The sequence below is a fragment of the Kwoniella newhampshirensis genome, chromosome 11 (genome assembly GCF_039105145.1).
Source record: "Kwoniella newhampshirensis strain CBS 13917 chromosome 11, whole genome shotgun sequence".
NCBI lineage: Eukaryota > Fungi > Basidiomycota > Tremellomycetes > Tremellales > Cryptococcaceae > Kwoniella > Kwoniella newhampshirensis.
Window position 1 is genome coordinate 12776 of NC_089964.1, and position 19606 is coordinate 32381.

General features: G+C 51.7%; 6 protein-coding genes across 6 annotated transcripts; 2 read left to right on the top strand and 4 right to left on the bottom strand.

Moving 5' to 3' along the window:
* Nucleotides 1–21: 21 nt before the first annotated feature.
* On the bottom strand, nt 22–2683 carry IAR55_005192 (uncharacterized protein; the record flags this gene model as incomplete). The annotated part of the gene is made up of 6 exons (XM_066948285.1): nt 22–350; nt 405–681; nt 732–945; nt 1004–2059; nt 2231–2358; nt 2453–2683. The coding sequence occupies 6 exons, from the start codon at nt 2681–2683 to the stop codon at nt 22–24; spliced, it is 2235 nt and encodes a 744-aa protein (XP_066800853.1).
* A 365-nt stretch (nt 2684–3048) lies between these two features.
* On the bottom strand, nt 3049–5899 carry IAR55_005193 (uncharacterized protein; the record flags this gene model as incomplete). The annotated part of the gene is made up of 14 exons (XM_066948286.1): nt 3049–3093; nt 3157–3272; nt 3334–3367; nt 3440–4245; nt 4373–4600; nt 4670–5014; nt 5079–5167; nt 5222–5279; nt 5332–5357; nt 5411–5440; nt 5493–5573; nt 5628–5702; nt 5758–5795; nt 5855–5899. The coding sequence occupies 14 exons, from the start codon at nt 5897–5899 to the stop codon at nt 3049–3051; spliced, it is 2016 nt and encodes a 671-aa protein (XP_066800854.1).
* A 1350-nt stretch (nt 5900–7249) lies between these two features.
* IAR55_005194 (uncharacterized protein) lies at nt 7250–9919 on the bottom strand (the record flags this gene model as incomplete). Its single annotated transcript, XM_066948287.1, has 2 exons — nt 7250–9372; nt 9427–9919. The coding sequence occupies 2 exons, from the start codon at nt 9917–9919 to the stop codon at nt 7250–7252; spliced, it is 2616 nt and encodes an 871-aa protein (XP_066800855.1).
* Nucleotides 9920–10897: 978 nt separating this feature from the next.
* IAR55_005195 (uncharacterized protein) lies at nt 10898–11636 on the top strand (the record flags this gene model as incomplete). The annotated part of the gene is made up of 4 exons (XM_066948288.1): nt 10898–10954; nt 11040–11193; nt 11263–11387; nt 11454–11636. 4 exons carry the CDS (start codon nt 10898–10900, stop codon nt 11634–11636), a joined length of 519 nt encoding a protein of 172 aa, XP_066800856.1.
* Nucleotides 11637–12701: 1065 nt separating this feature from the next.
* Nucleotides 12702–14046, top strand: IAR55_005196 (uncharacterized protein; the record flags this gene model as incomplete). The annotated part of the gene is made up of 2 exons (XM_066948289.1): nt 12702–12773; nt 12838–14046. The coding sequence occupies 2 exons, from the start codon at nt 12702–12704 to the stop codon at nt 14044–14046; spliced, it is 1281 nt and encodes a 426-aa protein (XP_066800857.1).
* A 366-nt stretch (nt 14047–14412) lies between these two features.
* On the bottom strand, nt 14413–18331 carry IAR55_005197 (uncharacterized protein; the record flags this gene model as incomplete). Its single annotated transcript, XM_066948290.1, has 7 exons — nt 14413–14651; nt 14787–14872; nt 14959–15876; nt 15951–16581; nt 16638–17016; nt 17145–17624; nt 17690–18331. 7 exons carry the CDS (start codon nt 18329–18331, stop codon nt 14413–14415), a joined length of 3375 nt encoding a protein of 1124 aa, XP_066800858.1.
* Nucleotides 18332–19606: the final 1275 nt, after the last annotated feature.

Sequence of the window (19606 nt, forward strand, 5' to 3'; positions counted from 1 at the left end):
TGTACGCCAACTCCTGTATACCTATATCAACAGGATTCCATTCTCCCAGCCCATTTCCACCATCGTCTCCCTCCAACATACCCTTGCAGCCAAACCACCCTGTGCTCTCCGTCTCCACACGTCCTCCATCAAATCTGACGCCAATCCCGTATTCCCAAATACTTTCGCTTCCGGCCCCAATCTTTCAAAACACTGTCTGAAGTAAGCTTGTTGAGCATCGCTCTCCGCGTGACTTCCGGCGATGGTGATGGGAAGGACAAGGGCGCGATGGATGTCTGTCTCGGGGTACTCGAAGTCGAGACGATATAATGCTCCCAAAGTACTCTGTACAGCTTCTGCCACATCCGAGACTGGGCATGGGGCGATTAGCGCACCGATTGACTGGCCGTTACATACCGACTCACCCCCTGGATGAGGTCCGTTGACAACAGACGCCAACAAAACCTTTGCAGCGCCATAAAAGACATCGCTCATCAGTCTTCTAACATCGTTGCTTGGCCCCTCTTCTCCTGGCACGATCGTCTTTGGTCGCTTTAGATGCGATTCTCGCCATGGCCTCTCATCCAACAACCCCTCGATCTTGGAAGCACGACGTAGCAGCTCCTTGACCGATAGACTTCCAGCATGCTCAGCGTCTTGCCGCCATTCTGCGAGTGCAACAGTCTCAACCAGAGCTAGCATCTGTGTGCTGTGTCAGCTGAACGAGTTGAAGAAGTTGACAGAGTACCTACCGTGGTACTGTCACAGCCCATAACCTTGTCCATCAGAATGACAGGTCGACTGCTCGTACCAATGCCGAAAGGAAGATGTTCAAGCAGTTTTCGATATGCAGGTAGTAATCGAGATGTCTTGTTCAACGATACCGAAGCAATAATGTCGATCCACATCATATGCTGTAAGAGATGAGGACAACGTGACCACAAGCTACCCTGTGGTACTGTCGCACTGCAATGACAACCAGGTGTCAGTCTTGAATGTTGTCTCGGGTTTGGGTCTAACCCACGGTGAATAGCCTTCTTCTAACAATTCCGGAGAAGACGCGAGGGCAGCCGTCAGACACCTCTGATTGACGGCCAGTATCTCTGTTAGATGCCTCGATGTCCCACCAGAGAACAGGTGGTAGGAGATGGCGAAAACAACAGGGATGATGACTTCTTCTGCAACCAGATCCTGAGGAGACAGGAAATGGAGTCGTGCGATTGACTTCTTGTGTGATGTGGTAGCAGTGACAGCTTCCTCGTCGTTCGCCTCAAAGATTTTGGAGCTCTGCCCGGTGCGACGAGTCCGCCTGGCCCAGGATGGGGAAGCATGCTTTATCCGCGGTCTGGCTCTTTGGGATGCGATATGGAGTGCCGCAAGGGATGATACACTTGCCAGGACCTCGGTTCTTGCCAGGGCGAGAGGAGTGACGAACTCACCCATAGATACCGAGATGCCCATGAGTTTGTATTGGAGTGGGAGAACGTTGTTGAGATAGTGATGAAGATATGAAAGATCGGACGACGGCGATATAGACGGTCCGGCCGTTGGCGAAGGTATCAAGTACGAGAGCTCGCCGGGTGGAGTTGCAGCAGGTGGGGCAGCATGTGCAGGAACAGAGCCCCACACAGATGGCTCTGGTCCTCCGAACAACGTGGTCCATAAATCGTCCATTCCTGGCTCATCGATGGGAGGACCAGCAGGGATGGCATAGGCGGACAACATCGAACTGGCGTCCATGACTGATGTCGTTTGGAAGGAGGGAACAGATCGAGCAGTAACGGAGTAGCTCTCGGTAGTACCGAGCGTGCCAATGTGGTTCGTAGCGTGCACCCACGATATCGCCTCGGACGGACTCGAACTGGACATAGCGGTATGACCCCATGCAAGCCTATCCGTCCTCGCGGCTGGTTCTGCTAGTCCATCTCCGCTTCCTTCTCCTCCAAAGTTTCCTACTGGCTTCAAATCCTCGAAGCTTCCCGAGCTTCTGTGGGATTCAGATTGACCCGAGAGCTCGTCAACATCCGCTGATTCCACCGTTTTCGTCCGACTGGCTCGTCTCGAGGAGACAGTTTGTTTGCTGTGCGTAGGGAGAGGATAGCATCGAGACATTGTGGTTGAAAAGCGATGAGGACAGCAGAAGGAGACAATGAGAGAGAGAGATAGAGAAGGTGAACAAGGGCGTCGGGACAGGATTGGGCAGACCTGGAGGTCAGCATTTCACGTCAAACCGTACAACTACGACACCTACATTTGCGACTTCGCCTTTTCCGCATTGTCCTTCTCCCTCAGCCAGTCCGGTCTCTTGGCTCCGTACCCCAAACATTCTATTCCGAGTCGTGAGCAAGTTGCACAGATGGGTTTGGTCTCGTCGCAACGCTACAAGTGTGCATGAGTGAGTGGATCTCTCTCTGATATGATTTGGTCATCCTCCAGGTGTGCTGCAGAACCCCAGATGGCAGATTGGGCATACCTTCTTTCGTAATCTACAGGTGATACATCCTGTTTTCGCTCTTCTGGGTGCTCCAGAAGAAGAAAAAGAGACTCCCCGTTTGCTGGAGGAAGCGATGGGAGGACGAGATGGGTTGAGACTATCATGGTGTACAGAGACCGAAGACGACAAAGGTGATGTCGAATCTAGGGTTGATGCAAGATTTTGGAGCTTTGTATGGTCGGTGGTGACTTCAGACAAGCTGTCGTACATCCTTTGCAAGCAGGAGGAAGGTATCAATGAGGGATGATAAATGTACCAAGGGGACTGGACGATACAACCAAGATGAGATGAGGATCAAACGAGTTCTCTCAAATGTCAAGCGTTCAAAAGTGCAAATATCAGATTAGATTGAGGGTTGGAGTCAGAATAATTACAAAACCTCTACTCGCGTTTCCGGGAAAGTGAGGAACAGCAACATGTGCTTTCAGTACTCGTAGTGCTCGCTGTGTCTTTGATCACGGATCCCAAATGGACCCGCATGCGACGCAGTGGACCAGCCAGTATGTATGCATGATATCGTATCACCCCGATACTACAAGTGCAACGTATCATACCGACAGATCGCTCTCTTTTCCTTACTTGTTCTTTCGAGAGAGATCCGCAGCAATGCCTCGAGCGACCTGCATCCAAACATGCTCTCGTCAATCATATATTCAAGGGCATGCGGTGGATTTCGCACTCACCTTGATCAAACCCTTCCTTGCCTCCCACATGGGGTAGACACCGACCATCAACAAACCGGCGAACAACCAAATGAGTGAAACGGTGACCCAAGCTGTGAAACCGCCCTTGGGATAGACTGTGGAGGAATCTATATCAGCTAAACCATTCTTCCTGAGCCTCTGCGCGACTAAACTGACCATGAGATGTGAAGAAGAGCGGAAGAGGGATGATCTGTGTCAAAGAGGGACAGGAAAAGATATTAGATCAGCTGCCAACAACGATTCCGGGGCGGTGTTGCCTCACAAAGATGAGGACAGCCACGAGAGTCAAAGCTGACCAGGCAGCGAATCGGAAAGCCTTTTGCAACGCCTTGTTCTCCAAAGACAAGTCAACTGGCTGTTCTTCAACCGACTGACCATCCCTTGTCCCTTCGTTCTTCTGTCCTGGAGGCATTCGTTTCTCATCCTCGCCGTTGACGCTTGGCGAGTCCTGTTCTTGCGCTGCAGGGAGGTTGTTCTGGGTGATGGTGTAGTCCTCTCTGACGTTGATGGCTCTGGTGATGTCCCAATCGAAGTTTTGAGGTCTGACCAAAGACCATACGACGGTGATGATACCGCCGATACCGATCGCCAACAAGTTACCTGTGAGCATCTCGTAGTCTCCGAAAGTCGTGGTGACGTTGATGACACCGTCGTTGAGGGTCGAAGTGATTCCGATCCAACCAGCAACGGCCCCACAGAAACCGAGGATAGCACCGACGATCGCACCGGTACCATTGCACCTCTTCCAAGTGATACACAGTGCGATGGGGACCACGGCAGAACCGATGATACAACCCATCAACTCGTAGAGGTATCCCATACTGACACCAATGTAGTTGAACGCCGTGGCGATAGCTCCCATGAACAACGAGTACCCAAAGATACAGAGATGACTGGTGTAGAGGATCTGCTTCTCGCTGGGGTTCTTGTTGACGTAGGTGCCGTAGACGTCGTATGTGAGCAACGAGGAAACGGCAATCTGCTCGGCGGAACAGGCCGATGTGACGGCAAGGAAGAGAAGGATGAGCATGGCGATGGCTCCTGATTGACCTCCAATGGCGGCGGCGGCTGACGTAACCATGTCAGCTTGTGAGGCTTCACGATGTTTGTGACGGACATAGTCACGACGAGTGGGTGTGGTGACGAGTTTACTGTAGGTTGAGATATGGTGCTGGGTGCAGTTGCAGTTACTCACCTTTGACGGCGGGGAGACCGGCGGACACCTCGTCGGGAGTAAGTGTGATGAGGGGATTCGATCCGTGGGAGAGCGCGACAGCCGAGAGACCCAGACTCGTTGCGATACCCATTGGGATACCGAACCATGCGATACCTCCCCACAGGAACGCCTTGACACTGGTGCTGGGCTGAGATGCGATGGCTCGTTGCCAATATGCTTGATCGTTGAAGACGGTTCCGAAGTTGCCTGATGGTGAGAAGTATAGTTTGGTCAACTTGGCTCGCCTCGGATTGGCAGACTACGCATCATCCTCACCGACTATGTTGAGAACACCAAAGATCAAACCACTCTTTGATCGCATGGTGAGATATGATCCGTGCGCGTTACCCGGGATAGGCTTTTCCGCTGAAGCTTGAGCCAACAAGTCCCACATCTTGGAAGGCGAGCCGATAAGGTCCGAAGTCCCATAGGCTTTGAGAGCGAACGCGATCAAGATGCAGTAGAGCACCAAGGTGTGCGAGTAATCGGCGATAAGTGTCGCTCGCATACCACCGGTCAGGACGTAGATTGAGACACCGAGTGGGATCAGGAAACACGCCGCGACAGTGTTCATTCCGGTCAAATCGGTGACGGTGGCCGATCCACCAAGGATAAGCATAGCTGCGAAAGGGAGTAGGTGGTCAACGATCATACGGACACGACGCATTGTGGGGAAAATACTCACTGGAGACGATGATATTCGTTGCGAGACCGAAGAAGAGGAAAGTGAGATGGGCGGCGGTACCCCATCGTGCTCGAATGATCTCGAGGTAGCTACAAGGCTGTCAGTGTCGGGCGCCATTGGCCTAGAGTCCGCTGGACACTCACGTGTGGCAGTAAGGAGCGTGCTGCTTGAGTTTACTTGCGATCATAGCGAAGAGCAGAACTGATCCAGTCATAAGTACATCGATCAAGCCTCAGTATACAAGAATAATCACCCTGGATCGTTGCTCCAGACGCATACCTGTAGGACGTCAGTCGAGGGTCTTCTCAGGTCGTATGAAGGCGGAAACTCACCACCAAGAACCGCTGACACCAAACTTGTATCTGCAAGACAGTCAGCATATGAGACTGGCTGGCCCAGAAACAAGCCACTCACGCGGTCGCGCTGGATTGCAGCAAGGTGGCAGCCCATGTCCATGCACTGACAATACCAGCTGCGATCAGACCCGGAGGTACACTGAACAGGGTGCGTCAACAGTGCAACGTTTTGAAACACCGAACGGTGACACACCTTCGACTAGCCGAGTTGAACTCTTCTGCAGACGATGTCTTGTGCGAAGTGTAGCGAGTCTGTACTTTGGTGATGCTTTCAAGTCCTGTCGTCAGTGATTGGGGCATAGATCATCACTGGACCGACTCACCCAACCATCACCAAACTGAAGAACAGACCCATTCCAATCTGGCCACAGTCGCACCAGCTCAGCCATGATCGCATGCAATGCGGTCAAGTCAACTTACAACGACTCCATACCCCGCTCCTTGAGGTAAGATGCTCGAAGACATGTTCGTGTTCTTGTTCTGCTTTGCTCTTGCTTTTGCTTCCGATTAGCGAATATGTTAATTTGCGGAAGGGAAGAAAGAGGGGGTCAGAAAGATTGCTGTGAGTCGCTCTTTATGTATGCATATCCCCCTCTCTTCCCTCCAGCTCCGCCGTGACCTCTCTCAATCGTACAGCGTCAGTGGAAGCAGGAACAAAGTAAAATTTGAGCGACGCAAAGTACAGCTCAGATAAGAATGCCGGACGTAATTCGTTATACGAAGGCAATCACATCATACCTTCCCCCACATGTCAGGATCTAAAACGCCACTAGTCCGTCTGATGATTCCAGATTTCTTACTTCTCATCCAATCATTCGAAACATGTGCAGAATACTCCCACTCGAAAACCGGGGGGGTGGGTCAGTCTTATCTCTTATCAGGTGTGAGGTGGCAGTATGACGAATGGAAGCTTCTTAGCCGAGGAGAGGGAAGAGAAGAAAAAACCTGTGACTCGAACCGAACAAAAGGAACAGAAAGCGATCTAACTCTGAGGAGAAGGTCTCGCGTCTGCGGTGAATTTGATTCTGATTACGAAAATAAGCATTCGTTCCCCCTATTCCTCCGATAAGAACAGGTCGATCCAATCAAATCTTTCTTGGGGCGTTTATATATATCACTCCAAGACAAGGGCGTATGTTGAATGCTATCATCTTTCAACGTGATTGGACCCGACTCGTTATTCGTTATTCCGAATGATCGCTCTGGGAGGAGATGTTTCGCTTCGTAGTCCGACGAGCATTAACTGATCTACTCTTGACCTCAACATCCTGTGCCGAACAAGTCTCCCTCGGCAACGAGACTGCGGCCCAAGACTTGCGAAAGACACAGATGAAATGTGAAAACGCCATTGGCTGCAGGAACGTAGTATCAGTATCAGTACCACCACCTCAGCCAATTCGGGACCTTGACTCCTAAGCTCTTGACCTTCCCTTGCCATCGCTTCCCGTCCTGGTCGTTTCCTTCTTGACTCCAAGCCCGTCAGCGGGATTTGAGTCGTCGATTCGAGTACCTGGCTGATCCAATGGATGCCATGTCGTAAATGTGCAGAAAGAGAGGTAGGTACACGGTTTGTCACGCAGAGTACGTAAAGTACTCCCGCGTTTGACGTCGTACTTTGGGTGCTATACAAAAACATCTGATGGGGTGGCACGAACAGTTGTCCTGGGTTTTTCGCTGATGAATTGTTGGACAAATGCACTATACATACAATCTTTTCGGCACCAAGCCTAGAGTGGATGGATCTATCGAATGACTCTACCACCTAATTAATGTCCCATCATCTCTGACGATCTATTCCCGCGCTGCCACGTCTTCCTAAGCCATGACAAACCCGCCACCACCCCTCAGAATCCTGGATACACTTCTCCAGAACAACGCTTCCGCCGTGTCCATATCTCCTTCCATCGATGTCAACCAGTGTCTCATCCGAGCAACATCGCCTTCCCTCACTCCTTCCTTGTCCTTCATTCTCTTGACTACGGTCTCTACCGCATCCTTCGCCGCCGATTTCGTGTCAACGTCCATGACTTCTGTCGTGACGGCTCGATGCCACCATACTCTGACGAGCAGCATCACCGCCCTCTTACCCGCTTCGTCCGCTCGCCAAGAATTGGTCCTTCGGTCTGCCAGTTGAGCAGCCTGTGTTCCCTCGATCAGGAACGACCAACCGACCTCTCGAGCGGCCCAAGTCGAGTACACCTCTGCAGTCACCAAAAGTGATGTTCGTTTCTCTGCCGCAATCGCGATACGGGCGGAAAGAGATGCCATGAAGAGAGACGAGTATGCGACCGCAGTGAGAGTTTCGTTCTTCGCTCGTGCGAGTTGCGCATTGGGCATATCAGAGCCGGTGATGACGGAGAGAGCAAGTTTGTACTGCTTGATTCCCGCTTCGAGTAGTTGCCAAGCGGTTTTGGCAAGTTCGGATGATGGGACGAGACCAGCCGCTTCGTCTTCGGAGGACATGGAGATGACTGAGGCTTTTCTGTTCCACGCGGACACTCCATCGGGCATGGTGAGGGGTCCACCCATCGAAGAGAGTCGTCGCATGCGGGACATTGGTGGTCCATTGGTGTCGTCGAAACTACCGCCGATCTGACTACCACCTCCGAGAGACGAAGGAGCGATGGATGACCGTCGTCGTGCTCGTGAGGCAGAACCTTCATTTGGAGACGGCAGCCAAGAGCCTCGACGACCGGTGTTGGGTACGGCGATAGATCCTCGGGAGAATCTTGACCGGTGATTTTCAAACGACGATACTTCGACACCCTCAGGCATCGCCCCCAGTCCAGAACCTTTACGATTGTCAGGCTGTTTGCCGGAACCAGTGGACGATGCCGACTCTCGGCGGCCAGCCGCTATAGCTTTAGCGACTGTATCTCTGGCCTCTCCATCTTCGTCCTCATCCTCCTCGTGAATCGTCCCTTCGAGACTTCCCTGCCTCGAGTTCTGACTATGTTTCCTGCCCGAAAGATCGCGAAGATGACTTCCGATGTTCTTCTGACCAGACTTTCTCCTTGGCTTCCGCTGTCTCCAGACTAGTCGGAGTAGGTTGGCGTAAATGGTCTTGGCATCTCCAAACTGCTTGATGGCCTCCCAAGCTAGGGTTGCGGCAGCAGCTGCCTTGTGGCCCTTGAGCTTGGCAGCTCGTTCTCGACACTCCGTCGCAAGCATGGACATGTCCTCAAGCAGCGCTCGGAAGTCGTCCTCATCAAGCTCGATTCCGAGAGCAAAGGTGTGTCGAAGACGTTCTAAACTGGAACGACCTGATGCGAGCTGAACTCGAGTGATGAGATTGGCAGATGAGGTGGAGGACTTGACGCGAGCCGCAGCGGCAACGGTAGCCATGTTCGAAGCTTGGTCGAGAGCTTGTTCGGCAAGCTCGATATGGATGTCGACAGCGGAAAGATCGAGAGCGTATGTGGAGACGGTGAGAGCGGCGGAAGAAAGAGCAAGAAACATCTCCGCCATGGCGGGACTCTGTTCAGCCGCATCGTTCGAGTTCATCTCCCTCAACTTATCCATCTTGTCCGCTGCTACATCCTCCATATTCTGCAAGGCTTCCCTAGCCAGTTCTCCTATCTCCCCATTCCAGGTCTTGAGCGTATCCTCAACACCGTCATCGGTCTCGTGCAGGGTGCTGGAGAGAAGGGCACAAGCTTGCGCGAGCGTCTCTCGAGCGGTGATGGAGGAAGGGGCAAGAACGACTAGGTCGCGAAGAAGGGCGGTGGCTTCACGAAGGGATAGGGTGGCTACGCGGGGAGGTTGATAGTTGGAAGCGAGTTGGAGGAGGACTTTGGAACGACCCAGCATCGCCTTTCTGTCGGAGGGACGGAAGATAACAGCGGAGTTGAAAAGCTCGTTTGCACGATTCAGATGGTGATAGGCCTTTTCTGTTCCGACCTTGTATGAAGCAGCTTTCGTGTCGTGTCCAAGTGCGCCTGGCAAAGGGTCAATTGCGGTGCTCATTGAGCTGCTCAGAATAAAGGACTCACCCTCCATGCACAGCTCATAAGTGTGATACCCCTTCTTTCCATGGGATGCGTGCGGCTTGGGCACATGGCTGGAAGACGGCTGTGCTCTGTGCACTGGCTCTTCGATAGCGTTACGACTGAAGCTTACTTTATTCTTGAGAACCGATTGGGGAGTAGGTGTGAAGGGGTCTGATCTTGATTTTCTAGGGGAAGCGGGTGGTGTGAGCAGGCTGTCCAAGTTGCTGGTGAGCTCTTGGACGTCGACCTGTTGCGTGGGAAAGACGAGGTCGATAGGCTTGGAGTGCTCGCGACCAGCAGGCTGCGGGAGGTTGACAGGTCGAGGTGAAGGGGCAGGGGACCCAGCACCGCTTGCTGGAGAAGCTGGTCCGGATAACGAGTAGTCTTCGGCGAACAGGGAGTGTGATGAACCCTTGGAAGCGGAGGCGGACATCGGGGCGGATCCTGGAGGAGGTGTGAAGAAGGAAGCGGACGAGGGAGAGGGTTTACCCAGCATGGTTTATATGTTCTCTGATGGGGCGAAGTACAACTGAAGGGTGATCCAGAGCGGACTGACGTTAGCGCGCAGCAGTGGTGACGCGAGTCGAAAGATGGACGATCACGAGAGAGAAAGTGGATGTTGGGTCGTAAGAGTCACGAAGTATCGTCTTGCTTTACGTTTGGTCTGGGACGGAAAGGTGTGACGAACAACAATGCGGTGATGCCTATGAGTGTAGTGGATCGGGGCGAATGTGAGAACCGATGGGATAGATGTACGACATGTCAAAGAGGGGATGGATGAGAGAGCGGCGCTATAAATTTGTGTGACGACGATCGCAGTGTGTTTTTGGGTTGGTTACTACACACGCCGACTTTTTGCTTTGGTGGTCTGATCTGAATCCAACCAAATGACTCAATCACCATAATCCCATTTTGGCTCAGATCGGCGAGATATTAAAACAGGTGGCTTATCTGCCGCTTGCCCGACCTTCCCCAGATGACGAAAGGGGGAAAAGCAGTGGTTGAGAGCAGTCGATGAGCAAGGTTTAGCAATATTAATGCATTCAAATTCCCACCCAATCGACTATTATATCTTTCCTAATCCGGTCAGTCTCAGTCGGGTGTGATCGTATTGCATCTCGATTACAGTTTATTCCCTGACACCCGTTTGTACCGTTCAACCGCGTACCTGATACTCTTTCTTAACTTCAACCCTATCCCGGATCCGAACGGATCATTATTATTATTGCATGTCGTTTTGCTTTTGGCCAGTAGTATCACCCAGATCGATCGTTTCCCGTCCTCCCCATAAGTGCTAGTCACGTTGCAGACGTGAGTCACCTCCAGTCAACACACATGTCACCTTTGTCTTGGCGTGTAGTGACTGCTTTCATACAAAGCGACCCAGTCAGATAGTTGAACTGTCTCATGCATGACCCTTCAGTATAATCGTACAACAGATTTTGATCTACTCACAACGCTCAAGTCCGCAAAGATGCCTAGCGAGATCCTGCCTGATGGATATTACTACACCCTCCTCGTGTTTGACGGGGTATGTCTTGGCCCCACGTCCTTGCACGTGTGCGCACTAATGCACTATACTTACTCCGTCGTCTCTGACACGTCATGTCGAACAGGTCTTCCCTGTCCTCTTTGGGATCTTGGGTCTGGCGTCACCGATGATGGCGTTCGCGCAACAGCTGCCTCAAGGATGGGACAAGTCCAGCGACCTCCTGCTCAAAGCGGGCTATAGCGAACGGGTCGCTCTGGCAGGTATTTTGCCTGGTATCAGTGCGTCTCTTCTCGAGCGTTTCTGAACAATATCCGATGACCAGACCTGATGGAGATGGTATTGTGCAGTGGGGCTGGTATGGGCGATTACCACTTGGTATCTCCTTCCATTGGCGAAGGACGGAATGAAGGATCGTCCCGACTTAGCTGAGAAGGTTGTCAAGGCGCATTTCATCTCAGGCGCTATTGCCGATGTACGTCAATGCTCCTCAACCATTTTTGTCATCGACTCCAGGCTGACATGGCAATCACGGACTTAGCCAATTCACGTCTTCTTCCTCGCATATCACTACCCCAAAGCCCTTCTGCTCGACCCGTCGAAATGGTCGTTCGATGTCATCATGCCGTTCGTGTGGGCAAGCATCGTAGGAGGCATCAAGATCGCCTGGTGTGCTGGAGTAGGCAGAGCCAGCGTCAAGAGTCTCATGGGGAAGAAGCAGTAAAACGCATCTCGAGGATGGTACTCGGCGTGCCGGTCTCCTCAAATGGAATTCGGTCTTGAGGTCCAGTCTGTATTGTGTATACCAAAATCATCAGTCTATGATTGAAACGAGGGCCAGCATGAGTGTCTTTGTCTTGATTCGTGTCTGTCTTTCAACATTACTTTTCGCTACGGATGATATGGATATGGTAACGTGTGTATCTGGTGATGACAATGCTCCATCACTGACTGCTCTCTTTGATGACCAACATTCATTACATACTCTCTTCCAGTGTACGCTGCAGACCTCCGCAGACGCCAAGAGCTTCTCTGAGAAACGTGGCCCGGAAGTAGATGCCCATATCCGAAGCAGGAGAGCGACTATAAACGTCTTTCCCGAATCGACACAGGCTTGTAATTCCAGTGCCTCTTGTTCCTTGTCCCGATAGGCATACTTTCAACTACTACTTGCTATCTCTCACCTGGGGGCTATGCTTGAATCTTTCGAACATTGCATCTCTTGGCACAAGAGCAAGTATGATCCTTGAGAACGGCGCTCGTAGTGTCATCACCAGAGCCTGGGGGTCAATAGATGCGCAAGAACCCTTTATAATTATACGATTAGGCATGTTCCCGCCGCCACGTGGTTCGGGTCTATCCTATTAAGCGGTTGTTCGGTGTACAGCAGATCATCCGCGTACTCTGCTCTGACTCACCCAAGGCCGAAGTCGTCCGAGTCCTTTTTCTCCCTCTTCTGGTGCGACACCTCTGTCTGACCACTCCTCCTTTGCATCCATCCCTTTCCCTCCATCGTTGCATCGTTCCAAAGGTGTCTCGGGTGAGCCCGTGCATCACAATTGCGTCTCTGTAAAACCTCACGTTTACTGTTCCGACCTCACGTTCTGCATCTGTATCATCATCACGAACGCTCTCTCTTTTGGTCAGATTTGCCACTCACTCTCAGCACGTATCTATCCCAGCAACACCGTCGACTCGGCCTCTTACATCCTCCCTTCCACTTCTGTACTACAAAGTCTGCCCGTACCAGCGATATTTGGACCTCGCACCTTGCTCACATCCTCCCACCATGCCCATTCATCCCGCACCTATCATCCTGGGAACTCTCGCCGTGATCGGGTCCGGCTACGCTTTCAAAAAGGTGAGATAAGACTAATGTCCTAGTCTTCCCGCTTGATCTGACGCTGTATTTCCCTTCATCAAAGTACATCTACGATCCCCATCTCGCACCTTTGATAGAAGCCCTTCTAGCGCAGCATGCTATTGCTTCAACCGACCGTCATGCTACTCCAGAACGACAAATACCCGTCCCGGTTCCCGCTTCGTCAGCGTCTACGACCTCTCGGCAGCATCATCAGACACACCTGCGAAGACGGAGTCACGCGCGACGATACAGTAGTGAGTATGAGCTGAACGAGAGTCTGCTGCATCATCAACATCAACATCGCGTGAGTCACAACCACGACCACGACCACGAGCAGGGAGAGAACGCGATGAGAGAAGCTGCCTGGGTCAAAACGTCCTTGTACGATATGGAAGGATCTAGGTTAAGCTCACCGAACAAGGGCATTCATCGTCGAAGGGACTCGGATAACAGCAGACATATTCATCCTACTCGAAAATGCAGCCTCGAACATCCTCTTCCCGTACACGTCGCCCCGCTTATTGACCTTGACGATGCACATCGTCCTGAGTCGCCTCAGGATGCTGAAGTGCGCGAAGTCATCTTCAACTACGCTCCCACACCGTTACATCATTCTGGCACAAGTACCTCAGCACGGTCTAGCAGCCCATCTATCAACCCCTTCCTTTCAAACGATGATGTCCAACCTTCCCCTTCTTCTCTGGTCACTCTCACTTCACCAGGGCAAGTTTCTGGCTCGGACCAGCGTCTCCCCCCTGCTCCGTCTACCACATTCTCCTTCTTGTCTCTCAGTCAACAGTCATCCCCGGAATCGATGAACGTCCATCTCGAATCGCTCTCGTTTGGCACTGCGGCAGAGCTCGTGAACAGCACCGATACGGGCCGAGAACGACGGGTGGATCTGGAAGACGATGTCATCTCACTTCCCGAGACAAGTATAAGCGGGTATGAAGATGCCGAATCGTATTCTCCCATCTCAAGAGGTCTGAGTCCTGCGCCTCCTACAAGAAGCACCAGTCCAACCTCTACTCCAACCGCACACAGCCGAAGTCAAGCAGACTGCATCACGCCAAGAGGAGCGAGCGTGGCGCGAATGCAGTCGAGTCCGGATCCGATCGGAGAGCTCGGGATGAGTTATGTGATTCCTCCATCTTCAGTCTTTGGTAGACGAGGTCCAATGAGCGTGGTCAGTATGACCGAGTCGGATGTCGAGGATGGGTGGAGGTCGGAGAGTGAGTGGGAGGCCGTGAGCAGCGATGCAGGACATTGAGCTCTGGAACTTGGATTCCGTTTTGGAATAAAAGTGCACAGTCAAGTTGTATACCCTTTACACATGACCCGTTGTACAGTAGATCATGGGCAAGGGGCCGATACGGCCGCCATCACTCCAATGTTGTTGATACACGTCGATTTGGCTTACTACAGTATATCATTCAAAATGTATACCTACGCCATGCTATTATTCGTCCCAAAGGACTACTACTTTTAGAATCTTTGTACCGACCATTGTCCATCGCTTCTCAGCCGAACCATCTGACCCAGACTGTTGTACAAATAAAAGCGTAACCTATACTATCAAACGGCCGTTTCTGCTCTTGAACCACATCGAATTGCCCTTTTGTGTCAAATGTCCCAGTCAGTACCCCGCAATGGTAGCTTTCAGCGCTACAGCATCACACTGCTCGACGACCCCACCCGTGATCGTATATTGCAATTCTTCCTTCTGTGACAAGGTAGAAAGCCCGCGATCCACATCGTTGACGAGGAAGATCTTGGATTCCAGTTCGTTTGCCAAGCTACATTCGACAAGATAGAAAATTTGGCCGAGAGAATCGACGGCGATGTAGATTCCATCGGTGGTGGCGTCTTCGTATTCTGCGTCGAGGTGGAATCAGGAGTGATCAGTCAGGTTCATGCTTGCGAACTCAGTGAGGATGGGGCAGAGATTGCGAGGATGAACGGAAGACCTGGGTGGTGTACAGATAGACGGAAGCACACCAATTCACTCACTGAAGGGAAGTAAGGAGATCATATTGGCTGATTTGGGAATATGACTCAGATCATTGGTCCTCAATCGACTGACTCCAGTAGCAGTTCTGCAGTGCGGCAAACGTCCAGCATCAGCAACGCACAACGGAAACTGTTTACCCTCAAGATCAGTGTCTGAGTCGATGTGACTCACATCTCATCCGGGTAATAGAACAACGGGAATTCTCCACCTGCACCAACGACGACCTGACCGTCGGTGGTTGCCCAAGTCCTGTAAGGCGCATTATCTTTCATGTCCAAGCCCAAGTTACCGCTTCCCGTGGTTGCCAGAACGTATTCTCCCGAAAACTCGTAGATGGGCAGATAGTCGAACCCTTCGAGAACTTGGGCTACCTCAGCTTGGACATACGAGGCGTTGATGGCCTCGTTGAACTCGGTCGTGAGGAATGGGGAGGTAGTATCCTGACGATCGAGGAAGTTGGCGATGGTAGGGTCGAGCGCTAGGTCCGGGTTGGTTTCCGACGTGGTACCGTTGAGGGGAGGCGTGGGTACTGGACTGAAGGCGGGATCAGAGACGGTGATGGTCATACTCTCTGGAAGGGGGGTGGGTGAAGTCAAGGTCGATCCATCTGCGGCGCTGACCAATGTCGGTGAGGGCGCCTCAGTTGAGGTGATGGTGATTTCTTGACGACGATTGTGACGTCGATCAATGGCAGAAACCGATGGTTGGATAGATGAATAGTATGACGATTCAGGTGCAGGATCAGATCTGTAGGAGCTTGTGTCTGAAGCTGAAGCGGAAGAGTAATAGTAACTCGACTCCGGAGCAGAAGAATAGTAGCTCGACTCGGAAGCTGAGACCGAAGGGGCAGCCGAGCTGAAGTAACTCGACTCACTCGCTGAGCTGAAGTAGCTGGAAGTGGAGCTGATGAAAGATGCGGATGTGGAAGTGGGTATAGATGCAGCACTGGAGTAATAGCTCGACGTGATGACGACGCTGGAGATGGGTCGTGAGGTTGAGGATGATGATCTGCGGCTTGAGCTCAATGAGGCCTTGGACACTCTTCTTGAGCTTGAGCTACCGCCGGAAGGACGAGTGATGCCCGGAATACTGCAGAAACATACAAGTTGGTCCGATCAGTCAAAGCAATGACCGAGGAATGGTTCATGCACTTAATCACTCACAGAAAACAATCGGCAAAGATATGGTCCTTTCTGAACAAGGCGAGATTGGACAGTTTCCCAGCGAGATCGAAGTCTATCGAATTGCTAACTCCGACGTCGTATGCCAGTCCGTTGATACAATAGCTCGTATCATGAGGGTTGGTGGTACCTCTCAACACTGCTGACGCAAGGAGTTTTGGCGTGTTCCTCAACCCGATCCTCTTGTCCAGTTTCAGCGAAGGGATCCTCAGACCCACGCCCAGTTCCGCGGGTAAGCCAAGTCCGAGAGATGCACGAACTTCGCCTGCCGCATCGAATCTCCTTCTGAACTGAGGCTCGAATCCTGAGATGGTGGATTGAGGACCGGTAGACAAAGCATTGAGACGAGCGACAAAGTTGGGGATGGACACGTCGGCTCCGACGAGTAGTCGGCCTTTGGCGTTGACATTTACGTCGGCAGTGGCATCGAGTGTGACAGCTGCGCCAACTGTGAGGAAATTGGCGATCGTGAATCCTACAGGGACGATAGGGAATGTGCCCAGGTTCTTGGTATAGGTCTGGGTGTAAGTCCCAGATGCGACGATCCCGAGATTCGCACCGGCATACAGCGAGCCGCTCATCGAAACGTCCGCTCGTGTCAGCTGAGGTGGAACTGAATCAAGGAGGGGGGGTCAGCCGACTTGAAAGGCGGAACGTATTGCTACTCACAGAGCTTGTACCTTAATCCACCGGCGATGGTGGTCGTTCCGTTGAAACCACAGTCGACGCAATACATATCCAAGTTTGTCGAACTGGACGAGGTGCTCGAAGAGCCCGATTGAATATTGGAAGAAGTGGAAGATGAGTTGCTCGAGAATAAGAGGTACGAGTTCCTACTTCCAAAGGGCGAGTTGACTTGTGGTGTCGGCTTGGCACTGAAACTGAGCACTTTGCGGAACGAGAAGCTTGATAGTGCCGTCAGTGCTTTCTGGACGATTGTGACCAGTGGTTTCACGATCGCTTTGGCTTTCGCGACGACTTTGTTGACCTGCGTCGCGATTGTTGTGCGGATGACATTGATGACTTTGGCTTTCGCGACGGTTGCAAGCTGTCAAGGGTGGTTTGTGACGATCAATCAAAAGCTCACAGACTAGACAAGCACGATCTAGATTTTGAATCATGACTTGGAAAGGTTGTGGTGAGGAGGTAGAAGGCAGGAAACATTATATCACATACCTTCTTCCAGGCCTTTTTGAAAGACCACCCCCTCTTCACCAGTCCTCTTCGTCCGAGACCTTCAATCAGCTCCCTCTCCACCACATCACCGTCCTCCAGACCAGGTGCGAACTGGAGCGCTTCCGCTTGGTTATCGAGATTCAAGAAACCGATTTTTGCGTCTAGGACTTGGTCAAAGTCCGGTCCGCAAGGTGCTGTTGGAAGTCCGAGGTATGAAGACGGGGGATTGAGGCATGATGGGGAACCAGAGCCTGAGTCAGGAGGTGTAGATCCGCCAGGATTAGATCCACCTGGTGTGGTTCCACCTGGGACATCCTTGTCCCCACTGTTGTTGTCCTTACCACCTTTACCACCATCACCGCCGTGTCCATCGTGACTATTGCCGCCGTCATTTTCTTTGCCGATATTCCCATCAGAGCTCCAAGAATGACCATCGTGGTCACCGCCATCAGGGTTTTTGGTTCCCCAATCAATCGAAACCTGCGTCAGAAACAGTTTCAGTGCCGCTCGTCTATACGTGTGAGAGGGTTGGTAGCTGCACTCACTTCATCACATGCGTTCTTGACGTCGATCTCCAGAGCTGCCACTTTGACTTTGTAACATTGATTTTCATCTTCGAAATCGAGTTTCTCAACTAACCAATAAACATGGACGTTGTCGTCGTTCCCGTGTTCATTACACTGCAAAGACTCTGTGACGATCAAAAAGCCTTCTTGGTTGTCACGATGATCCTTCGACCAATGTTCTTCCACGAACTCGAAAGCTTTGGCATTGTTGAAATCGATCTCGATACCGTATGTTCCTGTTTTGCCTCCGAGACATGTCACAGATTTGATATAGCTCGAATGGGGGAGCAAGACCGTGGGATATTGGAAGGTCATGTTGGCCTCTGCGAACAGGTAGGGCTCTTTGCTTTCTTTTCCTCCCTTGGTGGAGTCGTGATAATGCACGGTACCGTATGGTTTCGGGAGGAGCGTGTCGAAAGATTCGGTGTCGATGTGTCGGGGAACGATGGGTTTGAGGGTCGGTGCGGAAGAATGCGCATCGTCGATGGCATCGTGTAAAGGGGATGAAGTTCCAGAAGGGAGTTCATCACGATCGTAAATGGCGACTGAAGAGGATGCGGCGGCGTTGATCAATGCTGAAGCGACCAACAGGGCAGCCAGCGGGATTGAAGGGAGCCTCATGTTGGTTGGGTGTTTGGGGGGAAAGCCGAAGTAGCCCAGTATGGTGCACTGCCAGTAGGTAGCTGATCACTTGAGACAATGAGGGTTTGCTGAAAGACTACAGAGGTGAGCGTATCGCAGGGGTGATTGGACCCTAAATCGCAAAGCCCAGCTGAGGGTACAGATATGTAACAGAGGTCGGAAACATTCTTCGATGCTGCCTTTTTATTTCTTCCAGAGTCGCATCAGTACATTGTCATAGTGCGTCAATCGCAGGAACGCCTCCTTCCGTCCCGTTCTTAATCGCTTCAAGACTGCATCTCAAGCCAACAATCAATGTCACTGCCTCCCTTCCTCCCTTCCTCCCCGTCTGTCGTACTGCATCACACAGCACATGACATCCCAACGTCTCTTGCTGATCGTGTCTTCATTGACTCGGGCTGGTCAGCTAGCTGATCGAACGACTCAGGTCAGATCAGATGATAAACGCACGAGACACAGGACAGAAAGATGGCGTCGAGGTGTGTAAGTGTCCGTCTGTTGCTATGCGGTACAAACTGATACTGAATACGTGCGTCAGTCACCAAAAAAAGGAATTGCAACGGGTCCAAATTGTGAGACGAAGAGAAAGGAAACACATCAGTCGAACTGTATTTCCTTTTGTTTGTGAAAAAGAAGAAGGGATCTGTCTCCCGAACAGCGATGCTGTTGCAGTAGAGAGTGGTCAGACCCTACTACTGTCATGACGAGCTTCGTGAAGAAGCTTTAGACATCCCGGAAGTTCGGGAGAGGTACGTTTCTCCCATGTTTCCTAGATCGACTGCTGTAGGAGGCTGTTGTATGATTGGGATGGCGGTTCGTCTGGCCTTGGCAGGGCCGAAGTTGGGAGGTGGCAATACTATTATCAAGATTAGATCTGTCCAACTTGATCTTTGATATAAAGGAAAAAAAAAAGAAAAAAAAGGAGGATGACGTCTTACAGTGGCGCCGGGATGCGGGGCCATTAGGAACGAGAGAGAGAGAGAGAGAGAGAAAGAACCCGAACTGGAACCGAACGGGGTATACGTACTAGAGTCAGTCGGAGATCTAGAGATCTAATGTCAGTATATCTGTTTTTGCAAGGCAGTGTGGATGACTGAGTGGGAAACAAGCGTGCAAGAACGCACACATCCTGCTGCGGTGCAATGTACCAGATTGGGGCGCAGACGGGCGGGACCTTGTCTTTCGGACTGGACCATACAGCTTGTCCGAGTTCAGATTTTGGAACAGAAGATGATGACATGCAATCTCATTTTG